Source organism: Prorops nasuta, unplaced genomic scaffold (genome assembly GCF_024137725.1).
Source record: "Prorops nasuta isolate Cenicafe-Biocafe unplaced genomic scaffold, Cenicafe_Pnas_1.2 PNAS00050, whole genome shotgun sequence".
Classification (NCBI taxonomy): domain Eukaryota; kingdom Metazoa; phylum Arthropoda; class Insecta; order Hymenoptera; family Bethylidae; genus Prorops; species Prorops nasuta.
Window position 1 is genome coordinate 917380 of NW_027116847.1, and position 12879 is coordinate 930258.

The window sequence follows — 12879 nt, forward strand, 5'->3', positions numbered from 1 at the left end:
CAACATCCTTTAAAGAAACCGAAGAAAATTTATGAAAATTTCCATCCCCACCTTACCACATCAATTACGTATTATACTTTAAAATTCATAAGGACGTTTTAAGGCAGTGCTTATTTATTCCTATTTAGTATATATTTTTATCACATTATAAATAGGTAAACAATATAAATACACACACACACACATTAAGATTAATTCATATTTCATATTTTCTTGATCAGTTTACTTAATAATATAACTACATTAGTATACAGTAGACTTTAAAAAGAGAAACTTAATTTTAATTAATTCGAAATATATACATAGAGTTGTGCAATATTTTATGTATACTTGTTTGGAAAGACGCAACGTATAATTTTAAGCATATAATTATCCATTTTATTTTAAGCAGAAAAGCCTATATATATCAGTAAAGAAGTTGCAAATTCATTAATAGGAAAAAAATTGACGTTAAAATATTTCTTGTCATTCATTTGGTATTAAAGTTAGGTTTATTGAAATGTCATAGGATAGTAGAAATTTTATGAAAAGCTGTTAATAAGTTTTCAAACAATAATACAAATTTCATCTAAATTGGCAGAGCCAATTTAATCGTGCTAACAATATTTGAAAGATTCATGTTTTATTGTGACTAGTCTGATTTTTAAGTATACATAAATTATTTCACGTTAGTTATAGGAAAACAAGCTACAATCGAATACAAGTGAAACTCTGGTAAGAAGTTTGCACAATAATTATATAAATATCGCGCGCATAGAATCATATTTACAAGCTTAATAAATTATGTCAGAAAAGATAATGACAATAATATAATATATAAAAATGTTACAAAAAGAGACGCGAAATAAATAGGCAAAAAAAGGAAGAGAAATGAAAAAAATACAAGATTTGACAAATTTACAGCTTTTCTCCGCTAAGATTGAGCACATTGTAATAGGAATGATCCGGGAACCTATCAAGCTCTATGTAATCAGTCTCGTCTAGGAGAAGACCTTCTGCAAGGCTCACTAATTCTCCGAACGAGGGTCTGCAAGATGGATCCTTGTCCCAGCAGTAATACATAATGTTATAAAGCTCTCGTTTACAATGCTCGGGTCTATCCAATCGGTATCCCTCCTTAATCCTTTTCATTACCTGTTCGAACAAACTTGGCATTAGTATAGTAACATATAATTATTGATATGATTTAATTTACAAGAGACAGTACCTATAATGTGTAATAATTTTCCAGAAATGTCTATAGCTTACCTCGGCAGCCGCGAGTCCTGGATAAGGCGTCGAGCCCAAAGTAACGATTTCCCATATCAACACGCCGAAACTCCAGATATCCGATTTAACGGAGAAAATATTATCGTACAGGCTCTCTGGTGCCATCCATCTGATCGGTAATCTACCCTCGGATTTTCTCTCGTATATCTGATTGGCTGCCACGTCACGAGCAAACCCAAAATCGGCAACCTTACAAGCGCGATTCTCGTCGATCAGTATGTTTCTAGCTGCTAGATCTCTGTGGATGATTCCTTTGGAGGCCAAATACTCCATACCCTTGGCAATCTATAAAAATTTCTCGATGCATAATTCATGCTGCAGTTTTCTGGATCGTTCCTTCAATTTACCTGATAGACAAACCCGGTGAGGTCCCTCGAGGTGAGACCTGGTCCACCGTGATTTCTCTCCTCCCTGGAAGCTCTCAAAAAACTCTGCAGTTTTCCTCCGCTAACGTATTCCAAAATAACGAACATTGGTTCCCTCTCTGTACAACAACCCAGCAATCTAACGACGTTCGGATGTGGCTCCAGATTCTTCATGACCCTCAGTTCTTGCGCCAAATCAAGACGTTCCCTCTCCGTGGCGTTCTCCTTCAAGGTTTTTACCGCCACTATGGTGGCGCCTGGCTTATCGTCGATATCCAAAGCCTCGCACTTCCACACTTGTCCGAAACAACCTTCACCCAGTATGTTAAATACCTGAAAGTTCAACCGGTTGTTCACACACGGTCCGAAACTCTTATTGCATTTTTCTGTTATTTAAAAAACAGGATTTACGGAAACGAATGATCGACCTTTAGCCGATGTCTCGGGAACTCCCAATTGTCCGTTTGTTTGTATTGCATATTCGGATCCTTCTCCCATGGCTCGTACCTGTTGTTGTGGGCCTTTTGCGTTCGCCATCTTTTCAGAACGAGAGACGGATCGTCCGATATGTTGGATACGCTCACCGAGGCTTGCTCCTTCTAATATTACGGACGAAAATAAATATAAATGTAGAAGAGTAATATTACATAAAAACGATGAAAGGTTAATGCCGCCAGACTGACCGTGTCAGACTTGGTCTTCCTGTTGGTACAGAAGCGATTTCTGAGGGACCAGAGGCCCATTCCAAGGCCAAGTAGGAGAACGCAGACAGCTGTGATCGGAACCAAAGTGATCGCGATATCCTGCGACGGTGGAGCCTCGGCAGGTGCGACTTTCGAGCTCGGAGCTGGTCCCTCAACTTCGTTCGTTTCCACTTCCGGTTCCTTCGTACTACTGCTTCTGGCGACTTGCTCCCGCAGGATCTCGGGTTTGCTCTCTTCCGGCTGGAGCTTCGTCGTTTTTCTGCCAGTGGAAGGTAGCAACGACGGTGACGATGATACCTGGTGTGGTATCGATGGTCTTGGATAACTCTGCAGATTTGGAAGTCCCAGCAATGGCGGTCTTATTCGACCTCCGGATCCGTGCTGCCCAGGAAACGGTGTCCTTGAGAGAAACAAGGCTTTCTTTGTCAAAAGTCACGCGCTTCGAGATTTATTATTATAAGATTTTTATACTGTTAAATAACTACCTCGTGTATCCTCCATTGGGAGCAGACGTATTCTTGATGTTTACGTAGACTTCGGTCTTGGCCGTAAGTTGACCATCCGAAACCGTCACGTAGAGGAACAGGTTTTGACCTCCCTGCAAGAAAGACAAGAATGAAGAGCTTGTGTCATGGACGTTGGCCTATCTCTTTGATTTTATTTTCCTGGAAATATTATACTTTCTTTTGCCGTAAATTTGTGCGCTTGGGCGTGCATACACGCGTAAACTTACTCTGCCTTTGAGGGTCTCGTTAAGGAAGACGGTGCCAGTACTGTTGTCGATGAAAAAGGGTAATGGCGGCTGCGGGCTATCGTCCCCGTTGTAACTGTGTCCCAGTGGTTCTAATCCGTATGTTAAAACATCTTGCTCGTTATCCTCGGCTCTTACCCTCGTTACTATACTGCCAACTGGCTCGGAGTCCGGTAAAACCCAATTTCGGTCCAGCCACATTACAGGTGGCGTATTATCGCTCAATTGACCTCCTGTCGTAACAACAGTGATCGTTATAATTTCTGCTAATCGATTACTCATGCTTCATCGAGCAATATTATTCGCTTCACTTTTTGCAATCATGCGCCGTTAATACGTAAGTATACTTTATTATAGCATGATTTTTTAACGAATAAGACGGGAGCGGTAATGAGGAAAAAATAGTAGCTGTAACGTTGATCACATTTTCAGGCTTAAAACGGTATTTTGCGGGTAAACAGTCTAACGCTTCCGTGGTTAGAGTTCTAATTAAAGTTAAACTGGCGAAAAACGGAAATGAGTGACGAAGAAAGAGAGAGAGAGAGAGAGAGAGAGATGGGGGGGGGGGGGGCAGGTAGATGAGCGGGTGGTAGGAAATCGAGAGATCGGCCTTGATATGCATTCTTCTTGAATTTTCAGCTCAACTCATCAAGTAGACTGTGACCCAAGCAACAGATGTGTACAATTTTCCAAAATACAAGTTTATCGTAAATATAATCACTCGCAACTTCTTTTAAGCACATTACATCATTATAAAAACAATTCTGCTCGGTCAATAACTGGATCAAATTAGGAAGAGACTTGTGTCAATGAGAAAGCCTATGTTGTGTGACCGAAACGCTTGCTTGAAAAAGCTCGTATGAAATTACTCGTTTGAAGCGTAGTACTTTTGTGCATCATATTGGAGAGATAAAATCATCGTATCATCCAGGAAGGAAACAGCGCAAAGAATTTTACGATCCGCGCTATAATAACCGATGCTTTCATAAATCATGATTAAACTATCTTATTAGAGAGCTAAGAAGATTTATCCAGTTTGCGAGTCAGGAAAATCGAAGGAAAAGACAGAAAAACTCATCATTAAAGCGCAATAATATGCTATCCAATACTTCAGAATAATACTTATTCTGCCGAAGAAGAAACTTCTTGTTACACTTAATAATCGGAATGTATATACAGTGCAGCATCGGAGAGCAAATTTTGATTTTGCACAAAGGTGCCAAAGATGCGTAGAAAATTAAGAGATTGACTATTACTGGCCAAGCAGTCGAACTTTTTGTAAACACCAACCTACGGCACTTCTTATATTATTTATGCCATTGAGATAATTTTTTGAAAATCGATATACATATGTTAATGAGGACTTACACAGGACGCACAGGTGAAAGTAGTTTCTGCTTTTGAAAGTCTACCTTTTTCTTACATGTCGGATTATAAATTGGAGAATATGGAGATTGGTTGATCTGCTGGTAAGTGGAAAAGGAAGGGATATATGGGGGGTGGGTTTCTCCTTGAAGGTTTTCTTTCGGGTAATTTGAAGATCATTTTTGAGGAAGGAATAAACCGCAGGCTATACTTCATAATAGCAGTGTTGTGGATTGGAGAGGACGTGTTACGATCAGGCATCGTGGTCAACATCAGTGCCCCTCGAACGTCGTCCTGGAGAAAGTGGGACGATGAAAGTGCGACGAAACGATTGAATCGAGTCAGTCTGTGCGCCTGTATACCACTTGCAAACCATTTTTGCCTTTTTCACTGTCACGCTAATGCACCGTTCTATGCCTATTCGTCTACATCTGCTGTTAGGCTGTCGGAGAAAATCACCGACCAATACACGTTCATCAAGTCTCCTCCATCGAGTCTACATATTATTATTTACTGCCAAATGCCAAATCTCAATTGTAATTTTCATCACTCGTGCTATTGTAATTACCCTCTCCTATACCACTTAAAATCGAGTTTCCTGTTAATCAGGAATCTAATGCTATTTTGGTAATTTTCGACAATTTTTATCCAAAACGTTCTTTTCGTAACCGTCGTGTTTGTAAAATCTCTAGCGGTTTCACTCGTTTGAAAATTAATATAGAATTTGCTCGGAGCGTATAGATATTACATAGATCCGTTTGTTGGGGCTTTCAACGGAAGTTGAACGTTTGCTGTTTAAACATAGAGGTAAATTCTTGAAACGCCTCGCTTGCTCGAGTTAGAACCGAGGGTGACGAGATTTGTTAAGAAATGAGGAAATGGATTAGGGTAGCTAGTAGAGAGGGATTTGAAACGTAGATAGCTGACATCGGGACAGGCAGGCAGGCAGGCAGGACAGGACTTTCAGCATCGAGTGGCAATATTGCTCAAGGTCAGTCAGAACGATTTAAGATAACTTCCGGGAGGGAACACGCGAGATATTACGGAATTAAAACAGACTGGTTATTTCTTTTTCTTGCTCTTTTTACGTTCGCTCGCCAAGCGAACGTATACATACAGCCAAACCAGAGAACTTTCACTTTGGTGAGGTCACCCTCGTCGCTGCCGGTGTCGGTTCTTAAATATTCTTCGGCTGGTGGCTTCACTTTCGTACGTACCAGTCCGAAATACGATTTTCAAACGCAAAAAAGAAGATTTCACTTTTTCTTTTCATCTCTACTACCCGCGTTAAAGTCAAGCGTGTCTCAGCGTGGTGATTGTTGTAAGACGTCAGAAGAGCTACCATGTCTTTAGGTACTAGAAGTACTATTTTACCATTAACTTTCTACATTCCGTTGGATAAAAAAAAGTAGTGCATAAAACCTGATCCGAAAGACTTACACTCCATTTATATACATTTTGATAGAATAATTTAAACTATTCAAGTAAAATTCAAATCTCGAAAAAAGATTTGTCCAGCCCTAATGTGGATGCGCATATATATGAGAAATAATAATATTCTATTCGACGAAGCATTATTCTGCAAGCTAAAAGCGCATAATTTTTTCAGTCTTTGTATACGAGCTCGAGAGGGAGAGGAAGAGGGGGAGAGAGAGAGAGAGACGAGTGAAGGCTAAGTAACGCAAGTACAGGTTTTTACGTGGTGTCTGCTGACCCGATTATGTACTTTTTTTAAGTGGTTTCTTCTGACCAAACTTCGATAGCATTCGTATGCTCCATATCGATCAAGAGATGATGAAATTTCGTGTGAAATTAAAGGATTTCTTTTATCAAGTTCCTTCTTCGAAATTCTTTAAATCCACTATTAAAAATACGCGCAAAATCAATTAACAGGCTCATTCATATTTGTTTACACGAATGTGGATGTTGAACTTTGTACGGTAACAAAGTTATTACCGTCCGAATGTTGTCACTAGCAGCTATACCGCTGCAACTTTCAGGACTTCCAAGAAGCGTCTTGTGCAATGGACAAATATCCCATAAACCAAAATAATACAGAAGATCCATTGTCCCAAGATTCTTCGTATTTCGGGCATCTCTTTGACGAATAATAATAAAATAGAGTATACAGATATAAGAAAAAGTGTACCTATGATAAAGATCGAGCGATTCAATTAAAATCTTTAACCGTTGGAAAGTACTGTAGAAAGTTGGTATAATGATTCTGTTGGTAATAAACATTCAGGATAGGAATATAAATTGGACGAAAGAATTTCTATCGGTGATAGTGTAAGTGTAACGATGATGAAATTGGGAGGAGGAGGATGCAGAAGAAGAAGAAGAAGAAGAGCAGAATAATAAGATGGAGATTAAACTCACCGACGCCTGTCGAGAGGTAAATCGCCGCAGTCACGACGGCACTCCAAATGATAATCATTGCGCTACATTTGCCAGGGATCAATTTTGGCGAACGCTGGTACCGCGTGCCTCCCTCAGCAGTAGCTGCTGCAGACTTTCCAATTTAAATCTCCAGTAATAACGCAGCAGCAACAGCAGCATTAATAAGAAAACCCATTATTCTGGCCGATTCTTCGCCACTGATTCGTGTCTTTGCACTTTGCAGGCATTTCTGCGCTCTTCGCGAAAGGAGGGGAGTCGTGGTTTCGGCAAATGATCAGAAGAATGACAAAAGCGAGTATTGAGCTGTTGCAAGCACAGCGCGACAAACCGATCGTTGCAACGAGTATAGTTCGGTGGAACGGTGCTTTGGATGCTCATCCTAGTTTCCGCACGGTCGATCAGCCAGGGAAAAAGTTTTTTCAAACATCGCGTGACGTCACGACGAAGAAAATCGTGCCGAAGCAGGATGATCGAGCCGGCGCCGCACGGTTCTTTCTTCTAGCAGTCCAGTAGAATTCGCGAGTAGAAATGCCGAAGCTACGGGAAAATCCGTCGAATCACTGGCACAAACGGGAGTTGCGAGGAGCGTGCGGAGAATATGAGAGAATAATCATCGAGATGCAGCGACGCGCAACATCGCATCGTCGATCGGCCATACACCAGACTGTTTTATCGACCGCGATCTCGATCCGTGTATGCTTGATCGCACGACGATCCTATGGCGTTTCACCTGCAGCAAAATACTGCTCCAACTTCTGGAATTTTCTCGTCCCCGAGAACGGCACAAAACAATTACCCGTATGCTTCCTTAGCAAACACGGTTGTTCCTCACGTTGAAGATCAAACCGGCCGTTGTCTATAGGATCTACAGATTTCTGTCTAAAAAATCACCGATCCTCGAGTGTACCAAGGAACGACCAACCACTGACTGATTCCTAATTTCCTTTTACCCAACCCAAACCGATCTCCTCGTTCCCTTCCCACTCATTCTTGTTCCCGTTCTCCGACTACAGCCCCCCCCCCCCTCCCCCCAAGGAGCGAATGCGATCTCTGCGCTATACAGCTATAGTGACTGCCTGCCGTGTAGCGCCACGCCACTACAGCATGCTTCTTGCATTCTCTTTTTCTCCCCCTCTCACTCCCTCTTTCTCCCATTTCATTCGTACTCCTGCTCTCTCTCTCTCTCTCTCTCTCTCGATTCTTTTTCCTCAATACCACAAAATCACATTGATAAATCAAGAATAAAAATTAAAGTCTGGTTTTACAAGTTTTTACTATATAAACAATAGCGACAAACTTCTCTCTCTTTCGTTTGCGACATTTGCTTGACGTAAAAATTAACCCCATGTATTCGGCAAGACATTAGAATATATATTAGAAATCGTGCGATAATAAAACTATCAAATTTCTGGAAGATAAACACAGCTGCTCCGAAGATGCTCCATATTGATAATTGTGGGTTTCCGTATTATAGGTATTGCGTTGCTTTTCCTTTTCAAATATTTATTTGTGTTTGCGGTATTACTCGTATAAATGTTAGCAAGCGTTTCTTCATCCTCGTAAATATAGAAGTACCCGTAGCAGGGGCCGTTTTGAAGATGCAGTACTCGTCAAGGATATTGGAGTATCTTGTTCAATTTCGGATAAGAAGGGACAAGACGATAATACTTTTGATTACTCGTCTATAAGAAGCTACTTCGTGAAACATCTGAAATCAGAATATCAGGATTTGTCGCAGATTACCAAAAAAATTAGCAGCTATGCCAAAAATATTTTGAGCAATTTGTCAATGTCGGATAAACTCTCTAATAGAATAGTACTTGATTTTGCTCACGAAGAATTTTACTATTCACTGCAATATTGGATTAATTATTTACTATTAATTTTTTTCTTGGTAGAATAAACAATCATACACGGTGGCAACGGAATATTTGGATAGCAGGGGAAATCCCTGTTTAAGATTGAGACTTTATAATCAAGTAGAAGTTAAACGCACCGTGCCAAAAAGTTCAACTGATTTTGTCAGCTCCTCGAGTACGGTCAATTCAAGGATGGATTATTTGAACAATTCGTCAAGTAATGTCATTTGATAACTACGTCATGATCCCTTTCCATATTTTATTAAAATTTTGATATTTCCATTTGTGATCTCCTGCAGAAAAGTCATTGCCTAAAAAAGAAAACATGCGACTCTTAAACGATCCTTCGACAAAAAATAGTAATACTCAGTTAAAACACAGGGAGATAATTGTACGGAAAAATCACAATTGTTTCAATAATAGTTGTAATAAACAGGTTACACAAGCAGCGAAACAATCCTACGTTTTTTGTTCACAATTAAATCCTTCCAAATTATCCCCTGCCTTGATTGAAGATGATAATAATAAAGCTGATAGTTCAGCTGCATTTACCAATTGGCAAGAAATCTCAAGAGCGGCAAGATCAAAAATTGTAACTAGCTTTATAGTTTTTAAGGTAAATCTATGGCATACTGTATTTCATCTTTCTTTACTTTGTAACTTTCACTTTCAGCAGACTACACAAAATCTCATACTTTTGGATAGAAAAAGACCGAATCAAGAGAGCAAATATAATAAACGTTGTATCTACAGACGCCGTGGCAATTTATCTAACAAGAATTTCCAAGCAGTCAATGTTAATTATGTATCCAACAAATGTAAACGATAGACTAACTATAAAATTATCTTTTTTTATAAATCCTAAATTTTAAAACATCATTTTTTTCTTAAGAAATTTCTAAGTACTTTAATTATAAATTTTTGTGCATATAATTATGTATTCTAAATGGAGAATCGCTGTTTGATCTAAAATAGTTTAATAGGAAAAATGTTATGTAGGAAGGTTTCTTTCTACACTTATTCATAAAGTTTAGTCATAGTTAGCCGGCCACCCAGTAGATTTATGTTCTCCGAACTGTTCCGAAATATCCCGAACATTTCCGATTTACCCAGATCTAACTACCCTACCTACTGGCCTTACTGGCTAACCGGTCCTACTGTACTCCTGTGCTTGTGTTTACAAAATTACAAGTACGGCGGTTTACGGTAGTTTACTATTACCCGGTGTTTTCCTATTTGAAAAAAAATACAATTGTAGATATTTGGCATGACACACACACATATACCCTTTTAAATACTTGAATGAAATATTATATTCAACAGACGCAATGCAGGATCTATTGTCATTAACAAAATATATATGTATATAGGTTATGTTAAAATTGTATGAAAGTACATTTACTTTTACTACGCAATATTAATTTATGACTCTAAATAATCTTTTGTTTTTTAATAGTAAAATAAATTAATATTTTTTATGCAAAAAGTAATTGGATCAAAAGCTGTAAAGAGAAATAATGGCTTACTCTGTTAAAGACCACATTACAATTGAATGGCAAGAAATTCAAATAAATGATTCAGAGTATTTAATATCATCCTCTAAACAAGATAAAACTTGGAAATTTTTGCTGACAAATCTCAAAGAGCTATGGATTGAAACTCTGACAGAAGATCAGGTCCTGGAAAAAAGCAAGGTATCTTTTTAGTAACCCAAAGTATAAAATGAGTACAATTGTTTATTTATATATATAATACAATATTTTTCTAGATATCAAATCCTCTTATAGATTTTCGAGTTTTTGATTATATACAATGTACAAATGATATGTTTAGTAATATTTCAATGCACGCAATTGAAGCAAATCTAGACCAAATAAAATTACGTATCAATATAGATTCAAATATGTTTTTTAAATTTGTATTGAAACTATCTAAAAGTGACTCTGACCAATTTTGGGAATATATTACACAGCCTATGTGTTTATCTTCAATAGAGCTTCTACGTCAACACAATGCTTTATTGAAATTGGTAAAGGATAAAGATACTGAAATTGCTGAGTATAAAGCTCAAGGAGCAGAATTAATACGAAGTATGTAAAAAGTTTCTATAAGATGATCAGCTCTATTACCAGTCTCTACTTTTCATCTTAATTTTTCTAGAAAATATTGAAACAAAACCCTTTGATTATAATGCTTTAAAGATTTCATTAGAAGAAGATATTACCAAATCTTATATTAATGGCTTTCAATCCATTTCTGCTTTTCTTAATTCTACTCAATTATGTGTTAAAAGAGAAAGCACAGGTATACCAGGTTCTAAAAGGTAAATCATTATCATTCAAACTAATATATTCCTTAGAATGGATATTTAAGATTTATACTAAACACTTTATACAGGGAAGCATCTTCTACAACAGATGTGAAAAAAGAGCAATTAAGAACCACAGCAAAATTAATTACATCTTCTATGAAAGATAAAGGAAAAGTTACAAAAAATAAAAATAAAGAAACTACAATTATTATACCTAAGTCTGCTAAGAGTAAGAAGATATTAAATAAATTTATATTATAAGTTAACCAACTTATATTTATGCTTTAGAATGTAAATAAATAACATTTTTGTTAATTGAAATACTGTATGGAGTGTCGGGACCATAATATGAGTCAATATGCGAAAAAAAAAAATCGGGCTCGTCCGGGATTTGAACCCGGGACCTCTCGCACCCTAAGCGAGAATCATACCCCTAGACCAACGAGCCGCAGTTATATATGTTTTTCTAGAAAAGAATATCTTGCGGAGATATGGACTGAGATGTTATTGAACTGCACTATCTCCCTTGCCTTGTTATTATTACCTACTAATCTTATAGTACGAAGTCGGTACGAATGAAGTGTCATAATTACAAGATGGCGGGGAATACTCAACCAGACTTTAATAGGAGTGCATTAACTATCTGTCAGGATCGGGTAATTTTTCAAATATTATATTTGAAATTTGTCAGTTTTAAACAACGTTCCACGTGACTGAACAATATAGATAAACTATCTTATTGCTTGTATTTATCATATACTTTATATACCTTAGGTATGGTATACTGGTCAGCGTGCAGAAAAAATACCGTCAGGCTTACTGAATGTTGTTGGAAAGGAATGCACTAGTTTGGACTTATCTTACAACGAGTTAACCTCTATTTCTGGTATAAAGGATTACGCAAATCTACAAGAGCTCGTATTGGATAATAATAATCTTCACCATTTAAGAACCTTGCCTTACATTCCTACTTTAAACACACTCAGTTTGAACAATAATAAGGTATGCAATAATTTACAAACCAAATGCAATATATATTGACGAATTTCATAGAATGTTCTATAAGCTTTGTGCAGATTTAATTTAGAATGAAACTCAGATGAATATGACTTAGTATTTCTCTGTTTAGCTTTCTGATATAGATGAGGCTCTAAATACTATACGGAAGTGTTGTCCAAACGTTGCTTACGTCAGCCTTCTTGGCAATCCTGGCTGCCCCGATCAGCTGACTAACTCTGGAACTACCGATGATGACGATTACGAACGCTACAGACTTTATGCAATTCATGTTTTACCATCGACTTTAAAATTCCTCGATTCACGCCGCGTGAGTGTTCAAGAAAAAAATGATGCTCTGAGTCGCGGCAGATTTTTAAGAACTGTCAAGTTAAAATCAAAAATGATCATGGATGACTTAGTATTACCGCATCAATTCGATGATGTTTACTTCCATGTGAATTACACGCCTCTGCCGCGAGCCCTTCGAAGTCCCCAAGATCACAAAGGTGTATATAATATTGCAATTAATAGCGTCTGCGTCAATTATCCTTTCTTTTACATAATTCAGTTTATATAACTTTTTTGTTTTTAGGAGCGTATGGAAAATGTAAGTACCGCTATTCAGGAAAAAACTCGGAAGGCAATAGATTTATTTCAAACAACGACTTATGAATGAAGACTGATCAGCGCAAATCAAATCATTTTAAGAATTATCTGTTTATTTTATATATTTGATACTTTTTAAAATAATCACGATATAGCAAAACAATCAAAATTAAATATTGTTTTATGCTAATTAATGTTAATCCTTACATTAATAACTGATATTATGTTTTTTATATTGATCTTTGTTTAC

General features: G+C 37.5%; 2 protein-coding genes and 1 non-coding gene across 4 annotated transcripts; 1 reads left to right on the plus strand and 2 right to left on the minus strand.

Moving 5' to 3' along the window:
• Positions 1-335: 335 nt before the first annotated feature.
• Positions 336-7951, minus strand: Cad96Ca (tyrosine kinase receptor Cad96Ca). The gene is made up of 8 exons (XM_066744715.1): positions 6834-7951; positions 3072-3322; positions 2824-2936; positions 2318-2738; positions 2063-2233; positions 1617-1967; positions 1249-1554; positions 336-1134 (listed from the first exon to the last, which is right to left on the minus strand). Exons 1-8 carry the CDS (start codon positions 6889-6891, stop codon positions 898-900), a joined length of 1908 nt encoding a protein of 635 aa, XP_066600812.1. The 5' UTR covers positions 6892-7951; the 3' UTR covers positions 336-897.
• A 1949-nt stretch (positions 7952-9900) lies between these two features.
• LOC136784168 (leucine-rich melanocyte differentiation-associated protein-like) lies at positions 9901-12800 on the plus strand. Of its 2 annotated transcripts, XR_010824375.1 has the most exons (7): positions 9901-10097; positions 10170-10407; positions 10482-10803; positions 10874-11036; positions 11111-11253; positions 11495-11680; positions 11799-11939. XR_010824375.1 is itself a non-coding variant. In XM_066744686.1 (4 exons), the coding sequence occupies exons 1-4, from the start codon at positions 11600-11602 to the stop codon at positions 12693-12695; spliced, it is 765 nt and encodes a 254-aa protein (XP_066600783.1). In that variant the 5' UTR covers positions 11325-11599; the 3' UTR covers positions 12696-12800. The 2 variants fall into 2 exon arrangements, 1 of the variants encoding a protein (XP_066600783.1); XM_066744686.1 differs by lacking the exons at positions 9901-10097; positions 10170-10407; positions 10482-10803; positions 10874-11036; positions 11111-11253 and adding exons at positions 12154-12529; positions 12616-12800 and having other exon boundaries at positions 11325-11680; positions 11799-12026.
• Positions 11401-11472, minus strand: TRNAP-AGG (transfer RNA proline (anticodon AGG)). The gene has a single exon. It is a non-coding gene; the product is annotated as a tRNA-Pro (tRNA).
• Positions 12801-12879: the final 79 nt, after the last annotated feature.